Raw genomic sequence first — 22280 nt, forward strand, 5'->3', positions numbered from 1 at the left:
TGGTGCAGCGGAAACGAATCCAACTAGTATCCATGAGGAGGCGGGTTCAATCCCTAGCCTCGCTCAGTGGGTAAAGGATCTGGCGTTGCCATGAGCTGTCGGGTAGGTCACAGATGCAGCTTGGATCTGGCATTGCTGTGGCTGTGGTGCAGGCTGGCAGCTGTAGCTCCGATGGCATCCCTAGCCTAGGAACTTCCATATGCCACAGATGCAGCCCTCAAAAGCAATAAACAAACACACAACAACAACAAAATCCCCTCCTCTGTCGCTGGGGAGAACTGAGTTTGGCGTTGGAGGTGGGCAGAGAGGGAAGATGAGGCCCGTGTGAGCTGTGCCAGGTCAGAGAGCCAGGTCTCCACGTGGGTAACCAAGAGAGCTCCATGAAGCTTCTCACCTGGGCCCACACCTGTCGCTCTCCCTCTCACACCCCAGGGCCATTTTCCTTCCATGCCTTTTGCGTTTCTCAACATAATCACATGAAAACTCCGCCTCCACCACTGTCACCAGCCACTTTCAGCAGAGAACCGCCCGCAGTCCTCCCAGTACCCTGCCAGTCAGGAGATGCCGCCTTGCTCACAGCACCATCTGCGATTCAATCGGGTGCTCAGGAGGAGCTTTGAAACCTCTTACCATTTCTTCTCTTTTTCATGTTTTATTACGGAAAACTTCCAAGCTATAAAAAAGTAGGCAGAGAAGAAAAAAAAAAGAACCCAGGTCACCCCCCAGCTTCCATTAAATGCTTCTCTGCGTAACTCAATGTAATTTCCTATCCCCGTTTGTTGACATCATATGATTTCATATTTCATTCATAAATATTTCAGCATGTTGTCTAAAAAGTAATAACTTTTTGATTATGACTATGAAATCATTACAGCATGCCTTACACAACAATTATTTATTAGGTATTCAAATTTCCAACTGCCTCCTAATTTTTCTTATCTAAAAATTTTAATCATTATTATTGTTATTTTGCCCCAGCACACAGTGGCTTGATGTGGAATCTCAGTTCCCTGGCCAGGGATTGAACCCAGGCTGCAAGAGTGAAAGCGCTGAATCCTAACCACTAAACCACCAGGGAACTTTAATTTTTCTTTTTGGTTTATTTCTTTGAACCAGGATCCAAATAAGAGTCGTTGAAATTCCAAAAACCACATGGACCTTAGGGTCCGCATGTTAGCGTTTCCGAGTTTGGTTATGTTTCTCACTTCCAATGTGGACACATAAAGCGGTGCTTCTTTCTCATCCTGAATATTGGTTGTTAGAGCACTTCAGAAAATATGGTAATTTATGAGAAAAACGTACATTATGCTTAGAAAAGTTCTCATGCAGGGGGACAAATTTAGACCGTCCTGAAGTGTCCCTCTGACATGAGGACTATTTCGAGCTGAAAACAATCAAGGCCCGAAAGACTCAGGAAGAAATTTTGACCGTCCTGCTAACTGCCTGGAAAGACTTTAGAGAGAGAGGCTGTGCCTAGAATAGAGCCGTCACCGGAGCTGTCTGCAAGGGACGGATCGGGAGCTAGCGGTGGTAGGGACACTCAGATAGCAGTCGGCTCTGTCTCATTGTCTCTGCAGGGACGAGCAAACGTTCACTTACCAAACCTTTGCTTTGCCAGCTTCATCGAGCTGCCTTCTCCAGCCCCTTTGAGGTCTCAGATCCCTACCCCTAACTCCTCTGCATTTAAGGGGAGGGTTTCAGCTATTTTAGTAACTCAGTTCTCCTCTGCCTATCCCATGTACATCTGTGTTTTGGGTTTTTTTTGTCTTTTGTCTTTTTAGGGCCACACCTGCAGCACATGGAGGTTCTCAGGCTAGGGGTCCAATCAGAGCTGTAGCCACTGGCCTACACCACAGCCACAGCGATGCGGGATCCAAGCAGCATCTGCAACCTACACCACAGCTCACGGCAACGCAGGATCCTTAGTCCACAGAGCGGGGCCAGGGATCAAACTCTTGTCCTCATGGATACTAGTCAGGTTCATTAACCACTGAGCCACAACGGGAACTCCCCATGTACACCTGTTATTGAACTTTTGTTTGATTTTTCTCCTGTCAATCTGTGTCCTGCCAATTTAATTCTTAGGCTGGCCAGAAGAACCTAGAAGGGTAGCGGGAAATTTCTGCTCCCCCACCCCCCACCGCCCCCAGGCCTGGTCTAGACCTTTTACTATATTAGCCTTGCTAGTCTTCAGCCCTGATTTTACCCAACCATCTGCTTTCTCCACCCCGTTCCAGGGCTGCAGACAGTTGCTGGAAATAATCTCGCAAGCAGGCTGTTTATATGCACCACAAATTCAGGCCATCAGCTGGGCACTCCCTATTTATCCCTAGCTGATTCCTTATCTGTTCCACCAGAGCAGCTGTTGCAGCCTCCTCCCCTCCCCCACAAGCCTCCAGAACCTTCCCCTGCCTTGCTCTCAGCAGACACCTTCCCATCCACCAGAATGTCAGTACTCACCACCAACTTTCTAAGCTTGTCTCCCTTCCCTGTCATGCTTCCACTCATTTTTCACTCTGAACTTAATCTGAAGTTCTCAACCAGGGGTGAATTTTCTGTTTCCCTGCTCTCCCCTCACTTTGGCCAGGATCTAGAGACATTCTTTTTTTTTGTCTTTTTTTTAGGGCCATGCCCGCAGCATATGGAGGTTCCTAGGCTAGGGGTTGAATCGGAGCCACAGCTGCCAGCCTACACCACAGCCACAGCAACGCCGGATCCTTAACCCACAGATCGAAGCCTGGGATCGAACCTGCGTCCTCATGGATGCTAGTCAGATTTGTTTCTGCTGAGCCACCATGGGAACTCCCTGGGGACATTCCGGTTGGTGATGAGCAGGGGGCGGGGGGCGGTGGAGATTCTGTGAAATGTCCTATGGCGCTCAGGACAACTCTCACGACAAAGAAGGCTCATGCTAGATGTCAATGGTGCCCGGGGTGGGGAAACTTGGGTGAGAGGCTGTTTCCTGGCTGCAGCCCTCCTTGGCTCCCTGCTGCTCAAGAGCATTCTCAAGGAGGACAGAGCCCCTGAGTTCTCGCCTCTTCAAACCTGAGCATCCACTTGGCCACTGGCCCAATCGGCTCCGGGCCTCTGGGGGGAGGTAGGGCGGGGGGGGGGGGCGGGGGCGGGGAGGAGGCCTGTAGATGTCTTGCGCTCCCATTTCCCTGGACTGCTTTGTTAACATCTGTTTTACAACCCTCGCTGCAGAAACTACAGCTAGCTGTAAACACAGCTCTCTCACCCCCAAGGGCCAGAGCCATATTTTATTTATCTTCGTTTTCACTATTGCACCACGCTCTGTGCATTGCTTTTGGTAGGTGTTCAATAAATATTGATTGCATCAAATTAGATTAGTATTACTTAAATTTTTAGCACGGTCTGGGCAGCTCTTTGAAAGGTAATGGAAGCAGAAGACACAAATGCCAGTTAAAGCGAGAGCTCTTCTGTTTCTGTTCTTGTGCAGTTCAGCGGAAATGACTGCTATTGCTACTTTGCAGTATATTTATATGAGCTGCCGGTGGAAGTTAGCAAATTTTATTTCATTTTACTATTTTATTTTATTTTTACAGCCACACTTACAGCATATGGAAGTTCCCGGGCCAAGGGTCATGGATCTGAGCCACATCTGTGACCTATGCTGCAGCTTGTGGCACCGCTGGATCCTTAACCCGCTGAGCGACGCCAGGGATTGCACCCACATCCTCACAAACACTACGTCGGGTTCTTAAAATGGTTGCTGAACCACGAGGGGAACTCCCAGCAACCATCTTAAATTAAGGTATTTGTACAATAAAGACCAGGCATTTGAGAGAATTCTTAATTTAGAGAAATTCTCTTATTTTTAAGATTCTTTTTTATTGATTATTGTTAGTGGGAAAGTGTTTCATTTTCAACCTGGAGAATGATACCCCAAAAAACTCTGTCTTAGAAAAATATATGCAGGAGTTCCCGTCATGGCACAGCGGAAATGAATCCGACTAGAAACCATGAGGATGTGGGTTCAATCCCTGGCCTCACTCAGCAGGTTAAGGATCTGGCGCTGCTGTGAGCTGTGGTGTAGGTCACGGACGTTGCTCGGATCTGGGAACCTCCATATGTGGAAGGTGTGACCCTAAAATACAAAAAAAAGGGGGGGTTTACAAGCTGTGGCTGTGGTGCAGGCCGGCAGCTACAGCTCCAATTTGACCCCTGGCCTGGGAACCTCCATATGCTGTGGGTGCGGCCCTAAAAGGACAAAAGACAAAAAAAAAAAAAAAAAAAAAAAAGAAAGAAAAATATATGCAAATCTTTCATTTATTAATCATTTATGGTCAATAAATTATAGGCTTTCCACTTTCATACTGGACAAAATTAGGCACAGACTTGAAGCTTAATGAGAAACAAGGTTTTCTAATATTCTCCTTTCAATGTGTAGCTAGTCTCAGACTATTAAAAACTGGTAACACCTGGAGTCTTTAAAACTCTCAAAATTGAGAAAGGAAGCCAAGAGTCTATTCAGCTTGACATTCCCAAGAAAGGCATATTTAAACAAAAGATATAACATTTGAGTGGTAAGGGTCTAATTTCATGTCTTCTACTCTGTTTAATAGGGGATTTGGGGAGTTCCCGTCGTGGCTCAGTGGTAACGAAACTGACTAGCATCCATGAGGATGAGGGTTTGATCCCTGGCCTTGCTCAGTGGGTTAAGGATCCGGCATTGCCATGACCTGTGGTGTAGGTTGCAGATGTGGCTTGGATCCCACGTTGCTATGGCTGTGGCGTAGGCCGGCAGCTGTAGCTCTGATTCGACTCTTGGGCTGGGAACCTCCATATGCCAAAGGATGATCCTAAAATACAAAAAATGGGGGGGGGGAAATGCGGATTTTACAAGCCTCACTTAATTTCCTAGTGCCTCAGTTCCCCGACATTGCTCTTGCAAAGGGCTGGCATGCAAACATTTTCAAAGAAATAAATTAAATATTATTTTTTCAAAATTGAGTTATTGTTCTCCCACCTATGGCTTAAAATAGTGGACCACTGTGAAGAGTCATCCTCCAAGTAAGGTCTTTCCTGACCACTCCATGTGGAATTAAGCCCCTTCAACAACCTACATTCTCGCCCCTCTGCTTGAATTTTTCCAATAGCACTTATTTATGTGCTTAATATCCGTCATCTCCCACCAGAATATAAGGGCCATTAAAGCAGAAGTTTTTGGCTGTTTTGTTCATTGCTCTATTTCTAGCACCTAGAATGACATTTGGAACATAGCAGTACTCAATAAAGGTTTATTGTACGGATGAATAAATTGTGCTAACCTAGAAATGACATATACTGTAAAGCGATCAAAGGCATGAATCAGATGTAACTGGATCGACAGCGCTAAATCTTAAAATCATATATTTGAGTCAAATAAAAGGAAGTTGCAGAATAATGCATAAATTTCCTCACCTGCAAAACAGTGCTGGTAACATCATTGTTTGAGGATCAAATGACTGCATTAGTGCTAAATGCTGAGGCGACTGATAGAAGCACTACACAAATGTTGGTCCTTATCATTATTGTCGCCCTGTCATGGACGATAAACAGCTCACATAAAACACTATTAATTTTATATGGAACAAGCTAATCTTATATAATTAAATAGCTAATTTTAAGAGCCAGGGAAGGTTACACTATGGACCAGACTGATTAATTTTGGGAGGAGAGAAGAGTCTGATTAGAATGATGGTGAAAGAGAGTGTTAACTTCGTCTGTTATGTTCTAGTGTCTTAAATGTGGAATTGATGCATATAATTAAAATTAACATGTAGAAAATGTTAGTCCTATTTCCTGAGACATAATGCCTTCGGGACCAGAAGGAAAGGGAGAGAAAATGGAGAGATGAATTACTTAGGATAAGAATGTTTTTCAGTTTTCTGTATTATTTCTGAAGTGCTTCTTCAATAATCACTGCCCTTAGCCTAAAATGAAAATCATCAGAGAGAAGAGCCACATATTAAAATTGACCCAGGGCCCTGGGTGGATAATGAGTGGGTTCTCTTAGATTGGAGGAAATTATCATTATTAAAATCTCAAGGTTAGGAATAAATTATTCAAAGCCTTGTGTTATTACTTACTGATATTTCAGCCACTCTTCCACAAATGGGATGGAGAAGAATTCTGTGAATGGCTCCCCTGCCCTCTTTGGATTTTGACTGGTCAAGACGGCACATGTTTGATTGACAAGAAAACAATAAGCAAGAATTCAAGTTAATTGTTGCTATTCTGCTTGCAAATTAACACTATCGAATCTGTAGGGGTCACTGAATATTCAAAGACATGAAAAACTTACTTGTATAACCATTCGGTCAGAAAATCACAGGCAATGAATTTGGTTCTTTTCCTCTAAAGAGAGAAGAGAGAACTCAATTACATTCTTGGCTCACACATTTAAGTCGGACAAAGGAAGAGGGGGTTAATTGATTACCTGTGCGAGATGAAATATGCATAAATTTACAGGCACATCAACAAACTATGACTCAGGCAATGTAAAGAATTCTGAAGACAGGAGTTCCCGTCCTGGTGCAGCGGAAATGAATCTGACTAGGAACTATGAGGTTGCAGGTTCGATCCCGGGCCTCAATCAGTAGGTTAAGGATCTGGCGTTGCCATGAGCTGTGGCGTAGGTTGCAGATGTGGCTCGGATCTGGCGTTGCTGTGACTGTGGTGTAGGCCGGCAGCTGCAGTTCCGATTGGACCCCTAGCCTGGGAACCTCCACATGCTGCCAGTGAGGCCCTAAAAAGACAAAAAACAAAAAACAAAAAAACAACAATCCTGAAGACATTTCTCCAGCCGTCTTGGGGTGAGTATATTTTCTGACTATTTCAGCAGGGACTAATAAAAGACAGTGCCCAGGGGAGGGGACTTATTACATGCATTTTGGACTTGTCTGCGTTGGATTTAATTCTAGACCTTGATTCTGCGTCACCGTATTTTCTGCTTTCCCCCAGTCCCCTCCAATCCTCAGAACAGCAGTGCTTCAGGAGGCCGTCTTCGACTGGCCAGTGCAGGGACCCTGCCAGCCGCCCACCGAACGGCCACGCTCCACTTCATCCTTATTAACAGAAACCTGACTGACTGTCAGTCTACGGGGGAAACTCCATTTCCCAGCCTCCCGTGTAGCAAGGGACAATTGTACAGGTCCGCTGTATGGGACAGAGGTGGCCATGGCCCATACATTTCTGAGAAAGCGTGACTTTCTTGATTTCTGCTGCCTCTTCTTTGGTGTTTCCTTCTGCTTCTCTCCATCTGCAAACGGGTGTGGGGCTGGAGATGGAGCAGCACCCAGCAGGGGGTTAGAAGGAACCTGGGCCTTGGAGGACTGCCTTAAGCCACTGTACTAGCTTGCGGCTGCCCTGCCCTGGATCTCTTGATATGTAAGGAAAGATAAACTTCATTTGGATTAGTGCCACCCCTTTTGAGGTTCCCTAATATGTACCTGAAAGTAGCTTTTCTAGGTGACAGATAGTTTGGAAGCCACAAGCGAAAGCACGTCCTGGAGTAACGGGGAAGAGGCGCACAGAACAGCATGGGGTAAAGCGCTGGCCATCCTGCCTTCTAGTTCCATGTAAAGTGTCTTGTAACTCAAACAGAAAAGTTAACTCTTTTTATTAATATTATTATTTTTATCTTTTTGTCCTTCTAGGGCCACACCTGCGTCACATGGAAGTTCCCAGGCTAGGCGTCAAATTGGAGCTGTAGCCACCGGCCTACACCACAGCCACAGCAACTTGGGATCCGAGCCGTGTCTGCGATCTACACCAGAGCTCACGGCAACGCCCGATCCTTAACCCACTGAGCGAGGCCAGGGATCGAACCTGCAACCTCAAGGTTCTTAGTCGGATTCGTTAACCACTGAGCCACAATGGGAACTCCGAAAGTTAACTCTTTTTAGAAGATTGTTACAGAAATGGGGAGACAGAAGTTCCCTGCCTCTCCTTTTAGTTTTTGTTTTTGTTTTTTTCCAGGGCTGCACCCACACCTGGCATATGAAAATTCCCGGGCTAGAGCTGCAGCTGCTGACCTATACCACAGCCACGGCCACACTAGATCCAAGGTACTTCTGCAACCTATGCCGCAGCTTGTGGTGATGCCAGATCCTGAACCCACTAAGCAAGGCCAAGGATGGAACTCGGGTCCTCATGGATACTGGTTGGGTTCATAACCTGCTGAGCCACAGTGGGAATGCCCTTTTAATTTTTTTGTATTTTTTTAATTAAAGTGTTGTTGATTTACAATGTTGTGCCAATTTCTGCTGTACAGCAAAATGATTTGGTCATATATGCACATTCCTTTTTTAATATTATTTTCCATCATGGTCTATCCCAGGACATGGACTATAGCTCCCTGTGCTATACAGCAGGACCTTGGTTTAGTTTTGGGGTTTTTTGTTTGTTTGTTTGTTTGTTTTTGCTTTTTAGGTCCATCCCTGGGGCATATTCAACCCCAGGCTAGGGGTTGAATCAGAGCTGCAGCTGCTAGCCTACACCACAGCCACAGCAACATGGGATCTGAGCCACATCTGTGACCTACACCACAGCTCACAGCAATGTCGGATCCTTAACCCACCGAGGGAGGCTAGGGATCGAACTTGCATCCTCACGGATTTCAATCAGATTCTTTTCTGCTGAGCCACAACGGGAAAGGCATTGTTGTTTATCCATCGAAATGTAATAGTTTGCATCTACTAGCCGGAATTCCCAGTTCATCCTGCTCCCTCCTCCCTCCCCCTTCTGCCTCTCTTTTTAAGATAGCAGGGGCTAAGAACAAATTGTTGGTTGAAATGTGAAGAGATCCTTCCCAAGAATGAAGGCAAGATAGACCTGCTGGAAATTTTCTCTTTGCCTCTCCAGGTGTACCTTCCTCCACCCTACTCTGTGCCTCAGGAGGCTGATTTTATGGTTCATATCAACCTGGCTCTTTCACGCTCTTGTCGGGTCCCGTCACTGAGAGGTACTAGCAGGATATCCAAGAGATAGAAAAAAGAAAGCCAGGGTGTTACGGGTTGAATTGTCTCTTCATCTTCCCTCCCCCACCACCCCGCCCCAAATTCACAGACTGAAGTCCTAACCTCACATACCTCAGAATGTGACCTTATTTGGAAATAGGATCTTTACAGATATAAGTAGTTCAGCCTAGCCACGCCTGAAGAACACAAACATGAGATTCGATTAGCAAGGAAATAGGGAGATGCTATTGGGTAGATCACCAATGGCAGATTCCTAGGGACAGTGCCCCCGACCCTGGATCCAGCTATGCCTGAAGCCCAAATTCCCTGGACCTTTCAGGAACATGAGCCAATGTAGCCCCCTTTTTTACTCAGCTGATTTGTGCTGAGTTATGTATTGTTTGCAACAGAAGGAGTTTTAACTGCTGTTCCTTTCTCCTCTCATTGGCTAACTCCGCTTGTCCTTCAAGAAGCCCCCTGGAAGCCTTTCTGAGCATTCTTACCCTCTGCAGTTTAGAAGAGGCTCCCCTCACCTCAGATGGAACTGTAACATGAGTGCCAGCCCACATGTCCATCCCCCCATCGATCTGTAAACCCTCTGAGGACAGGGCAGATGCCTTCTTTTTCTTTATACGCCCTGTGCCTGAGTATCTTGCACGGAGCAGGTGACCAATGAGTGGTAACTAAGTGAATGGATGAATTCAACACTCAACTCTCAAGCAAAAATTCAAGAAAGAACCCACATACAAGAATTCCGACATTTGTAAGGAGCAATTGCTAATAAATTCTGGACAATTTCTCTTTACGCTCTTCTCCTAGTATTTTCTTAGGAATTTTTTCTTCTTCTTTTTTTTCTCCCTTTACTTGGAAATAGCAGACAGCTTTAAAGCTTAGATAAGGTTGAAAAGACGGTTGTGAAATTGATTCTCACCAAAAAGGAAAGTATTACTTAAGATTTTTCACAGAAAGCTTTGTCATAGTAAATAAAATAGAGCGATGCCTGAGTTGCTCGCGATTATTTGCAGTCTTTCTCCTCACTGCTGATAGCCTTTTATTAAAAGACTGAAACACTGCTGGCCACGGTGATAAAATTAAATGTATTAGACCCCGTCTCCTAAGCCTTCATTGTAAGAGCAGGATTCCCTTTGAAAAACTGTCTCTAAGCAAAATAAGAAAATGCTTGTACAACAATACAAATATGTATCTAGCATGCGTTGCCATCTAATAATCTAAACAATCCAGCAATTGTAGGACGGCAGTGTCTCTCTCTCTCACCCTACAAAAGATGCATTGTTCCTTGGCATTTACTCTACCGTTCGGTGGTAAGGATTCCTTCTACGAAGGGAATGCAGCTTGACTTACTCTATTAAATAGGCTTTTAAAATAGCCAAATGGTCTGATGTATGAAGGTCATGCAGACAGATTTAATCATTTTGATGCAGAGAAATAAAATGGAAGAAATTGTGTTTTCCTTCTGTTCTGGGCAGTGTGGACGTGCCGTGCATACTCAGACACACCAAACAGTGGGGATATTGTTCAGCTGGCTGTTTAGTTTAAAAATTATCTGCTGGGAGCTGAAAGAGAGAAGGGCGAGCAAATGAAAAGTTGTGGTGAGTGAAGAGATAAGAGAGGAAGTAATAGAGAGAAAAATTAAAGAGCAAGATTACACAAGCGTGGGCAACCCCGGCTTACATAACTCGGACAAATACACTGAGTTCATGATTGTTAAAGGGTAAAGTGTCCAAGTTTGGGTGAGCGGAGGGATCAATTAAGGCTCCTTTATATACGGAGTTCCCCTCGTGGCTCAGCAGTGAACGAACCCGACTAGCACCCCTGATGATATAGGTTCGATCCCTGGCCTCGCTCAGGATCTGGCATGGCTGAGAGCTGTGGTGTACATCGCAGATGCAGCTCAGATTCTGCGTTGCTGTGGCTGTGGCCCAGGCTGGCGGCTACAGCTCCAATTGGACCCCTAGCCTGGGAACCTCCACATGCCGCGGGTACGGCCCCAAAAAGACAAAAAAAAAAAAAAAAGCCTACTTTATATGAGGTTAAAAAACAAGGTTTTAAAAATCCAGAAATAGGGATTTCCCTGGTGGCCTAGCAGGTTAAAGATCTGGCATTGTCACTGTGGTGTGGGTTCGATCCCTGGCCCAGGAACTTCTCTGTGCCACAATGTGGCCAAAAATTGCAAAAATTTTAAATGAATAAATAAATAAATAGAAATACAGAATTATGAGGGAAAAGACTGTCAAGAGATATGATACTATCATGTCATCATGAATCTGCAACTTCCCTTAAAGTGCACCCTAAAAAAGCAAGATGGGTGGAGAGACAGATGAGTTGATGGACTGGAGGACAGATAAAGATGAAGCAAATGAAGTGAAATCGTAACTGGACAAGCTAGACGATAAATAATAGGTGGCTGTTCACCCTGAAATGCTTCCTATTCCTCTACAGTTTGGAAAAAAGTTTGTAATAAAACTGGGGCGGGGGGGACAGTCTCCTTGCCTGCCCGCTTGTATCTCTCACAAACGTCCTATCTTAAAAAATATTTTTCTTGCCTACCAAAAAAAAAAAAAAAAAACCCGAAAAAAAAAACTGGGGGCTGGGAGAAGGAAGGACAAGGGAGGAGAACAAATCATAAAAGACTCAAACTCAAAGAGAAAAAGGGCAGAGATCAGGGTTCAATCCAGACAGTATTTTGTACCAATTTTTTTTTTTTTTTTTTTTTTTTGGTCTTTTTGCTATTTCTTGGGCCGCTCCTGCGGCATATGGAGGTTCCCAGGCCAGGGGTCGAATCGGAGCTGTAGCCACCGGCCTACGCCAGAGCCACAGCAACGCAGGATCCGAGCCGCGTCTGCAACCTACACCACAGCTCACGGCAACGCCAGATCCTTAACCCACTGAGCAAGGGCAGGGACCGAACCCACAACCTCATGGTTCCTAGTCGGATTCGTTAACCACTGCGCCATGACGGGAACTCCTATACCAATTTTTATGTTGGATACACGTACACAAGATAGACTGGAGGACTGAAGACAAGGAAGAGAATCCAACTACCCCACTCCTGAGCATATATCTGGACAAAACTTTGATTCAAAAAGATACATGCACCCCTATGTTAATACCAGCACTATTCACAATAGCCAAGACATGGAAACAAGCTAAATGTCCATCAACAGATGAACAAAAAAGATGAACAAGCTAAATGTCCATCAACAGATGAATACACACAATGGAATATCACACAGCCATAAAAAAGAACAAAATAATGCCATTTCCAGCAACATGGATGGAACTAGAGATTATCATACTCAGTGATTTCAGAAAGAGAAACACAAATACCATATGATACCACTTACATGTGGAATCTAAAATATGACACAAATGAACCCATCTATGAAACAGAAACAGACTCAAAGACATAGAGAACAGATTTGTGGTTTCCAAGGGGGAGCGGGAGGGGGGAGGGATGGACTGGGAGGTTGGGGTTAGCAGATGCAAACTATTATATATAGGATGAATAAACAACAGGGTTCTCCTATATAGCCGAGAATTACATTCAATATCCTGTGATAAACCGTATGGAAAAGAATATGAAAAAGACTGTCTATATACCTGAATCACTTTGCTGTACAACAGAATTTAAAGCCACATTATAAGTCAACTTGAATTAAAAAAAAAAAACAAAACGCTATAGTAAAGAAAAAAGATAGGGAAGAGAAGCAAGCAGCATTGGAAAGTCAGGTAACTAACACAATTTCACCCCAGCAAGATTAAAAGCACATGCTGGGAAGTTAGCGAAGGGAAGCGTGGCTGGCTTTACCGTGTTGGCTGAAGTTCTTTGGGTTTGCAAGGGGTAGAAAGATACTTGGGTTACCTTGGTTACGGGGCTTTTTAAAACGTCAATGGGGCTAGATTTTGCTGTAACCAACATCCTGCATCCCGCCGTCTGAGCAGCTTGCATCACTGATGGTTTCTCACTCATGTTCCCTGAACATTTCAACCAGCCATGGCCCGGGCTCCATTTGGTCTTTATTCTGAGCCTCAGGCCAGCGGAGCAGCCTCTCTCTGAAATGTTATCATGACAGATGAAAAGAATATGGGGAACTATGCTTTGATTCCTAAGAGGTGTTTGAAACGACGTGTCCATTCGTTCCACAGACCAAAGCAGTGACGTGGTCAAGCTTCCCTGAAGGGAGAGGCCACAAATATTTTTGGAACAATAATACATCCTAGCACAGCGGTTACTGCAGAGGTAGAAGGAACGTGACCGGAGGCAGAGCCAGGTCTCAGGAAGAAAAGCCAGTGTCCACAGCTGCCTGGGACACGGGACAGGCTAGCCGGAGTTGTCCACCAGTAGCTCAGTGACTCAGCTGATTCTGGTCCTATGTGGAACTCAACTTTTTTTTTTTTCCCTCTTTTTAGGGCCATACCAGCGGCATACGAAGTTCCCAGGCTAGGGGTCCAATGGGAGTTTCAAGTGCCGACCTACACCACAGCCACAGCAACGCCAGATCCTTAACCCACTGAGCAAGGCCAGGGATTGAACCCGCATCCTCATGGATTCCAGTCGGGTTCGTTCACCACTGAACCATGAAGGGACCTCTGACCTCAACTTTTTGGTCGTGGCTTTTTTTCCCCAGCTTGCTGCCGATGTTTCTCCTGCTCTCTCCCAACTGAATCTTTCTCCTCTTCTCTCTGCCTCAAGGTCTGCTGACTCATGGGCTTTCAAGCTCTCTCCCGTCTCTGGTGTCTCGCTCCTTCTACCCACACTGTGATCTGCCCATTCTCTCTGCGGTCTGATGTCCCAGTTCACCAGACAGGAGTGTCTGAGCGGACAGGATAGACCCTGCCCAGGATGGACCATGCCTATTGGGCAGAGCAATACCAGACCATTCCAAAGCCACTGGCCACCCCTGAGTGGCTGCCCACAGGGTCTGACCCTGATTCCCGGCTCAGTCACTTAGAGCCAGTGTGATGGGGACATGGACACAGCAGGGACAAAGGGCTGCAGTTAAGGCTGTGGGCGTGGCACACACTTGGAATGTCATGATCTCCTTTCCTACAGAGCTATTCTCCACAAGAAACTTCCAGATCCCTCAGACCCCCCAGATACGACAAAACTGACAAATAATTATAGTCCTAGGAATAAGCACACATTCGAACTATAACCAGAAGCCAAAATGCTTCTCACGGCAAACTTCAAACATGGGTTCATTTTCTTCCCTACTGCATGAGAATTTCGTTAATGAAAAATAATACTTCTCAAAAGAAGTTAAAAATACGCACTCGTAACATTGACCATGACTTCCAGTACGGGGCCACGGGGCCACTTCTAAAAGTGGTTCTGATTTTTTAAAAGTCACACTGAAGTAAGTCTGCCACACCTTTCCTGCGAGAATCTATTTTTTTCCACTCCTTAGAAATTTGTTTTCAAACAAAAGCTGGTGGTATTTCTAATGTTCTTTATTAGTCAAGGCCAGGAAATGGAGTTTTTCCCTCACTAACCAGAGCCCCGACACGTTTGAAAAGACATTCAGATATTTTATTTTTGAACAATAACACTAGAATAAAGGACTATTACATGGGCCAGGAATACAAAAAGATAAAAAAAGGTTTGGGTTTACTGAATTATTCATAGTAGCAAATGTTAATGCCATGAGATCATCAAAGGACTTATCAGGAGTTAGAAACAGTTCCCTGATACTAACGATTGTTTACAATCCTTTTCACTGTCATGGAATTTGATGAGCAACCAAAACCCGAAAGGAAAATTCTACGTGGCATGGGAGAGGATGGGGAAAGAGGCAGAAATTCTTATCACCTCTATCCAGACTCCGCATTTAGTCAGTATTTAAAGCTGAGACAAGATTTATTTTCAGCCATCATTTTACTTGTGCATAAAACTCCTGATTTCTTTCCAGATGAAGCAAGCAAGGTACACTGTTTCAGTTTGGCCCTGTTCGGTAAAGATTTATTGAGAACCTACTATGCAGCAGGCCCTGTGCTAAATGTCAGAGATAAAGAAAGAAGTAGGACATGGCCCCACTGTGGTAATTACTCCAATGTCCAGCAACCAACCCAAGTTGAATAGTAGCTGCGACGAGTGCAAATGAACTCCAGCTCCAATTCCAGCTCTGGCCGTGAACCCTGATGAAGGAATCCAGATAATCCTACCTTACCTGCCACCTGCACTTAAACCAACCCTGATCCGCATTTATCCTGACCAAAGGGATTCAGTGACTCAGGAACAGGCACATAATCCATTTCAGAATGATGAGCTGTGGGAGGAGATTTGTTGGGGCTTCTCGGAAACCATTTCCTTTGCTTTTCTGAAAGAGCCTGACCATTCTCTCCTGGCTGAGGCAAAACCTGGGCCTGTTCTCCTACTTTGAAGGAAGCCAGCTTAAGGATAAAGCTGATTCTGTAAGGGGCCAAGCAGAGACAGAAGAGAACCAAGTATTCAATGATATCATTGAGCACCTGGATCAAACCAATCCTGAAGCCTTCCTTCGTTATCTCAGAAACTTCTAGTTTCCTGAGCTAATAAATCCCCTTTATTGTTTAAGCTAGGTTTCTGTTAGTTGCAACATAAGGAATGGCTGCCCAGTATCCCTTCTGCTTTCTTGTGGTAACAGGGACCTGAGTTCCTATTGGGGCCCACCCTTCCCCAGCACTAAAGCTGTTGCTTTGGGTAGGGCTCTTTCCACATGCCTAACAGCCCACTAAATACCCCTAGTTCCAAGGACTGATTCCAAAGTGATAGGGATAGAGTGGGATAATTACACAACTAGTTTAGAAATCCAACTAGGAGATTAAAGACAAAGACGGAATTTTAAACGAGTTTTGGACATGTTTATAAACTAATGACCCCTCAAGAAAAGATATGGTTTCCTAGCAACAATGTACATGGCCTTGAAGGAAGACCAGGTGCATTCAAGCACCGAGCACACTCAAGCCACGAGTCCTGTGAGTTAAAACACAAGAAAGTAGGTATGAGGTCTGACTCTTGCTACGTGAATTCAGGGAGTTACTGGTCCTTGAAGAGGAGCATTTCTGCCTGTAGCCAAGACAGGAATATAGGTGAAAGGGGACATTATCACTGAAACCCGAGATGAATGACCATATTTTCATATATGTTACCACGCTTTTACCAATATACATATGATTTAAAAAGTACCGGGATGGTCCTGGTTAAACCACATAGGGTCAAAGGAGGGACTAAGGATGTAAGCTTTGATGTCTGCCCCAAAATGAGAAGATGGTTTTCTCCACTCCCCACCTTCCCCCCCCCTTTTTTTTTGCTTTTTAGGGCCACGCCTGCAGCATATGGAGGTTCCTAGGCTAGGGGTCCAATTGGAGCTGTAGCCACCGGCCTGCACCACAGCCACAGTAACTTGGGATCCGAGCTGCATCTGCAAATGACACCACAGCTCACGGCAATGCAGGATCCTTAACCCACTGAGCAAGGCCAGGGATTGAACCTGCAACCTCGTGGTTCCTAGTCGGGTTCGTTTCCGCTGCGCCATGATGGGCACTCCCCCGCTTTTTCTTTGATTATAAAAATGTAGCCTCTGCTCTCCAGGCTGTACTCCCTTGCCTGCCACCCAGGATCTCTCACAAGGGCTAATAAACTCACTCTTTGCCTAACACTTCGCCTCTCTCGCTGAATTCTTTCCACATAGAGACAAAAGAACCCGAGCTTGACTGAATTCTGACACTAGGTGAGCAATTTTAGCTAAAAGACAGTGAGTTGGAGTCCCCTCCCAAGTCAGGGGTCATGGGTTCCAAGTTCTATCTGAGAAGGAGTGTGGTTTCAAAGTAGGTCATGACCGGAGTTCCCATGGTGCCTCAGTGGTAATGAACCTGACTAGTATCCATGAGGATGTGGATCCAATCCCTGGCCTCACTTAGTGGGTTGAGGATCCGGCATTGCCGTGAGCTGTGGTGTAGGACACAGATGCAGCTAAGACCCTGCGTTGCTGTGGCTGTGGTGTAGGCCAGCAGCTGTAGCTCTGATTCGACCCCTAGTCTGGGAACCTCCAGATGCCGCTAGTGCAGCCCTAAAAAGCAAAAACCAAAACCAAAACAAAACAAAAAAACAAAAAAATTGCTTATAGTAACAATCATTACCTTTACTCTGAATGCCCAAAATATATATTCGGAGATGCACTGGAAAGAATTTCCAAGTGAAGCTTACAGCATAGCCACTAAGCCAGCTACGTTTAATATAGCAGTCCAATTAAGTTCTAATTAAGTTCTGATCTCTCGTCTTCCAGTTAAGCTAATCCAAAGGCATGGCTCAATGTCAGGGGATTGGTTAAGAACATCCAGCTGACTGTAATGTCTAATCTTTATGATAGTTACACGAGTCAAACTTAATTTGCTTCAGTGGAATACAACCCAGTTCATGATAGAATGGGAATGGCATTGTGGCCTTTTAATCAACCATTCATCTAAAGAGACTACTAAAGCCCTATCTTTTATTTATTTATTTATTTTTTCAGGGCTGCATCCGAGGCATATGGAAGTTCCCAGGCTAGGGGTTGAATCAGAGCTGTAGCCGCCAGCCTACACCACAGCTACAGCAATGCCAGATCCGAGCCGCATCTGCGACCTACACCACAGCTCATGGCAATGCTGGGATCCTTAACCCACCGAGCGAGGCCAGGGATAGAATCCTTGTCCTCATGGTTCATTACCACTGAGCCACCACAGGAACTCCTTGAAGGCCTATCTTAACAATTGCACAGTGGATTTCCTGCCTTAAAAACTTTTCCCTAGGAGTTCCCTGGTGACTCAGTGGTTAGGATTCAGCATTGTCACTTCTGTGGCTGAGATTGCTGCCCTGGCGCGGGTTCAATCCCCGGCACAGGAACTTCTGCATGCCATGGGCACAGCCAAAAAACAAAAACCCAAGACCTTTTCTCGCCTCCTAGTCACATAGATTCTGGCAGCCCAGGGGCACCAGGGAAGGAAGCTGTCACTATAAATGGACACAAAGGTCAAAGTCAACCGAGACTTTGCAAGGATCAGGCAAGTCCACTCCACAAAAACTCCTATCTCAGTATCAAAATTATTTGCAAAGCTAGCTTCACAGTCATGAGTCCAGGAGACCAAAGAGTCTGGAGCCTTCCCTTCCGGGTACGCCCTCTGCTCAGAGAAGACATGTCAGGGCCAGTGCCAAAGGAAGCTTCTGGCAGAAGCTCTGAAGGTATGTTCTGTCCTGATCCATCTCATTAGACCTGCCCGAAACTGGATTTATTCTTTCACTGTCAACTGAGCCCATGCCTCCGCATTCTGGTTTTTCACTTGCTGACACCTGCCTCTCCTTCAGAGTTCCTCCTGAGGCATAATCCATAATGACAACCGTGACCGCTTTCTCAGCACTCCCCCTGCGCTAAGTGTGGTACCCACCTCATCTCATTCAATCCTCCCAACAGCCTGGGGAGGTGGGTACTATGAGGCTCCCTTCCCAGTTAACAGATGAGAAAACCGAGGCTCACAGAGTTTAAGGAGTCTTGCCAGGGGCCCAGAGGGGGACTCAGCACCCCTGTCCTACATACGGTGTTCTGCCTGAGTGGTCCACCTTTCTTAGCCTAATCGCCCACCATCCAAGCCCCATGCAGTCAGTCTCGGCCCACCTCTCCCTTTCCAGACTTCCACTCCAGGTCTAAGGAACTTTTCCCCCGTTTAAGTTTATTCTTACTTTACTGCTGTTTTTCCACCACAGCTGTGCCAGTCACTAAGCTAAACAATTTAACTGCATTATTTAATTCTTAAAGATTCCCTATATGAAGCAAGTACTGTTATTATTTCCATTTGACAAGGGAGGAAGCTAAGGCTTAGGAAGGCTAAGGTTACACGGTTGCAATGCTCGCAAGCTTCAACGTCACATATCTAGAAGGAGGTAGGGCCAGACCCTAAACTCAGGTGAGCATGGCCCCAATCTCTATGCTTAAGCGTCCCTTATAGAGTCTTCCATGTACAAACAACAGCAGCTACTTCCATAAAAGTCTGGATAGGGTTTCAGAACAGGGGTCAGGGGAGTTCCCGTTGTGGCTCAGCAGAAATGAGTCCGACTGGGAACCATGAGGTTGCGGGTTCCATCCCTGGCCTCGCTCAGTGGGTTAAGGATCCTGCATTGCCGTGAGCTGTGGTGTAGGTCACAGAAGCGGTTCAGATCTGGTGTTGCTGTGGCTGTGGCGTAGGCCGGTGGCTACAGCTCCGATTAGACCCCTGGCCTGGGAACCTCCATATGCCGTGGGTGTGGCCCTAAAAATAAGGACAAAAGACAAAAGACAAAAAAAAAAAAAAATTTAGGCTTGTGTCACAACTACTCAGCTTTGTGTTACAGTACAAAAGCCGCCATAGACAATATATGAAGCAATGAATATATGAAACAATTTAACTGCATTATTTAATTCTTATAGATTCCCTATATGCTCCAATAAAACTTCATTTACAAAAACAACACCAATAAGAGATAGACACTCTTTCACCTGGAAGTACGGAATATGGAAAAATCCAGAGGATTTGGTTTCTGACACAGAAGTTTGACTTCAAGAAAGCTCTGTTTCACCTCTTTTCTCTATTTTCTGGTATTCCAAGGGATCAACAGTTTAAACATCTTTTAGGTCTAGAACTAGTTTATGTCTTGGGTTTTTCTTTTTCTTTTTTGGCTGCACCCATGGCATGCAGAAGTTCCGGGGCCAGGGACTGAACCTTTGCCACAGCAGTGACTTAACCACAGCAGTGACAATGCCAGATCCATAACCCACTGAGCCACCAGGGAACTCCAAGACTTGAGATTTTCCGTTCCTAAAAAGTAGCAGGAGAAACACAGTTGTCTATACAACCAAGAGGGTCAATGACTTATTTTAAGACACGTTCTTAATAAAACAAACAAACAAAACCCCAATCAATTGAATCTTATTTTCATTCATTCATTTTAAAAAGTGGCTTCTGGAGTTCCTACTGTGGCGAAGCAGGTTAAGGATCTGGCATTGTCTCTGCAGCGGCTCAGGTCACTACTGAGGCACAGGTTCAATCCCCAGCCCAGCACAATGGGTTAAAGGATTCGGCGTTGCCGCAGCTATGGCGTAGGTTACAGTTGCAGTTCGGATTCCATCTCTAGACTGGGAACTTCCACATGCCTCAGGTGCAACCAAGAAAGAAAAAATAAAATAAATAAAATTAAAAAAAAAAAGTGGCTCCTATTCTTTAGACATAAATTCTCAAGAGAGCTCTGAGATGCTTGCTGGCTCTCTTCCTTCCCTCTCTCCCTTCCTTCCTTATTTCCTTCTTTATTTTATTTTATTTTTTAATTTTATTTATTTTATTTTATTTGATCACTAGCTATGATTCTAGCATCTCTTTAACCCTTCAAGGTCTCTTCATGTTGCATTGTCAGGTTCTGAGCTCACCATAATTCCTGAAGAGTTATGTTTAGATTTTTACACATAAATATCATTTTGGAAAGGCACCAGTATTTCAAGGATGACGAACATCCACCCTTGGCCATGTGCAATGTCCAGAAAGTAATAACAAGGATACCACCTTCCATTCATTCAAGCGACAGCTGGTCGCCCAGAAGGGGCCTTTGGGGAATGACGTTCCTTTAATAGACTTGCTATTTTCCAAGATAATGTTAACGAGTCAACTGCAGTTAGCATGGAATGAATGCCCTCTGAGTGCCAGACACTCTTTTATTTATTTATTTATTTATTTTAGTGCTGCGCTCTTTTAAACTTCATTGAACTCATTAATCCTCACAACAACTACCTATGATTAAGTTAATGTTATTAGTGTTCCCACTTTACAGATTAGGAAATGGAGGCGCAGAAAAGCTAAATAACTTCCCCAAAGTCATTTACAAGTAAGCAGAAGAGGACGAATTTGAACCCGGCTGGACTCCAGAGCTCACTCCTTCACGCACGATCTCTGCAATCCTCTCAATAATTCTGCCTTAAAAAAGAAAAGGAGTTCCCATTGGGGTTCAGTGGAAATGAACTGACTAGTATCCATGAGGACATGAGTTCGATCCCTGGCCTTGCTCAGTGGGTTAAGAATCCAGTGTTACCGAGAGCATGGCGTACGAAGGTCGCAGATGCGGCTCGGATCTGGTATTGCTGTGGCTGTGGTGCAGGTTGGCAGCTGTAGCTCCAATTCGACCCCTAGCCTGGGGTGTACACAAGTCATCTCCCTGAAGCTACTAGGCTAGAGCCAGAAGTCAAATCTGCCATCTGCTGCCAAATCCACTTTATTTCTAATACAGCATAAGAGGTAAATTGCAAAATAAAGGCCACCATTTTCCACCCCTTCCTGTATCCACACCCTCTGCAATGTGACTTTACGTGTCTTCCCACCAAGAGATGGACTCCTCAGTCCTTGAATCTGCACTGGATCCGTGTCTTGTTTTGGTCTATGTAACACAGTGAAATTGACCCTGTGCAGTTGCAAGCCTCAGGTTCAAGAGGCCTTGAGGACTCTACTCAAATTCTTGCAACCCTGTCCAGCTACCACAATCCAGGGTCAGTCTGATGGTGGATGAGCGACCAAGTGGAACAGCTGGGACCCTCCTAAACCAGCCAGCACGCAGCCTACCTGGTAGCTGACTGCAGACATGGCAATGAACCCAGCCGAGGCCAGAAGAACCTCCCAGCTAAGCCCAGTCCAAACGGCTGGCTTGCAGAACAGTGAGCTAAATAAACTGTTGTTGCTTTAAGATACTAGCTTTTGTGATGGACGATAATTTGAGAAAAAGAATGTATATTTGGTATACAGCAGAAATTGACACAAGATTGTAAATTATACTTATAAAAAGATACTAGCTTTTGGGGGGAGTTTCCCTTGTGGGTCAGCGGTAACGAACCCCACTAGTATCCATGAGGACTCAGGTTCACACCCTGGCCTTGCTCAGTGGGTTAAGGATCCCATGTTGCTGTCAGCTGTGGTGTAGGCTGCATATGTGACTTGGATCCCACATTGCTATGGCTGTGGCTCTGATGTGACCCGTAGCCTGGGAACTTCCATGTGCCATAGGTACAGCACTAAAAAGCAAAAAAAAAAAAAAAAAAAAAAAGATACTAGCTTTTGAGGTAGTTTGTTGTGTAGGAAAAAGTTAACTTATGCTACACTATAAAAAAAGAAATGCAATTTATGGCCAAATGGTAGTGTTCTTCCAATCCAGCAGCCAGTCAAGACTGCTACCACAGCCACCCGGCACAGAGCCATGCCCCTGAAAGCAAGAGGACAAAGCTTCAGGGCAGAAAAGGAAAATCCTGTCACAAAGCCACTGCCTTTATTTTG

The 22280-nt window shown here is 45.1% G+C and overlaps 1 protein-coding gene across 15 annotated transcripts in view; it reads right to left on the reverse strand.

The window, feature by feature from the left end:
- IQCK (IQ motif containing K) overlaps positions 1 to 22280 on the reverse strand; it is a 121740-nt gene that overhangs the window by 64864 nt on the left and 34596 nt on the right. For 11 of the 15 annotated variants that reach the window (XR_014840683.1, XM_085017457.1, XM_085017462.1 and 8 more), the window contains 2 exons: positions 6308 to 6360; positions 6093 to 6170 (listed from right to left, as the gene is read on the reverse strand). Coding sequence is in view for 10 of the 15 variants with exons in the window: in XM_085017457.1 (XP_084873583.1) it covers positions 6093 to 6170; positions 6308 to 6360 (131 nt within the window). In the remaining 5 variants the exon portion in view is untranslated. Of the gene's footprint in view, positions 1 to 641; positions 1991 to 2602; positions 2681 to 4208; positions 6171 to 6307; positions 6361 to 22280 lie in introns of those variants that run through there. The other 4 variants (XR_014840685.1, XR_014840686.1, XR_014840687.1 and 1 more) reach the window with 4 other exon arrangements.

This window comes from Sus scrofa, chromosome 3 (assembly GCF_054392235.1).
Source record: "Sus scrofa isolate SSC_HxYL_T2T_F1_AM1 chromosome 3, Sscrofa_HxYL_maternal_Yorkshire_Landrace_v2.0, whole genome shotgun sequence".
NCBI classification, from domain to species: Eukaryota; Metazoa; Chordata; class Mammalia; order Artiodactyla; family Suidae; genus Sus; species Sus scrofa.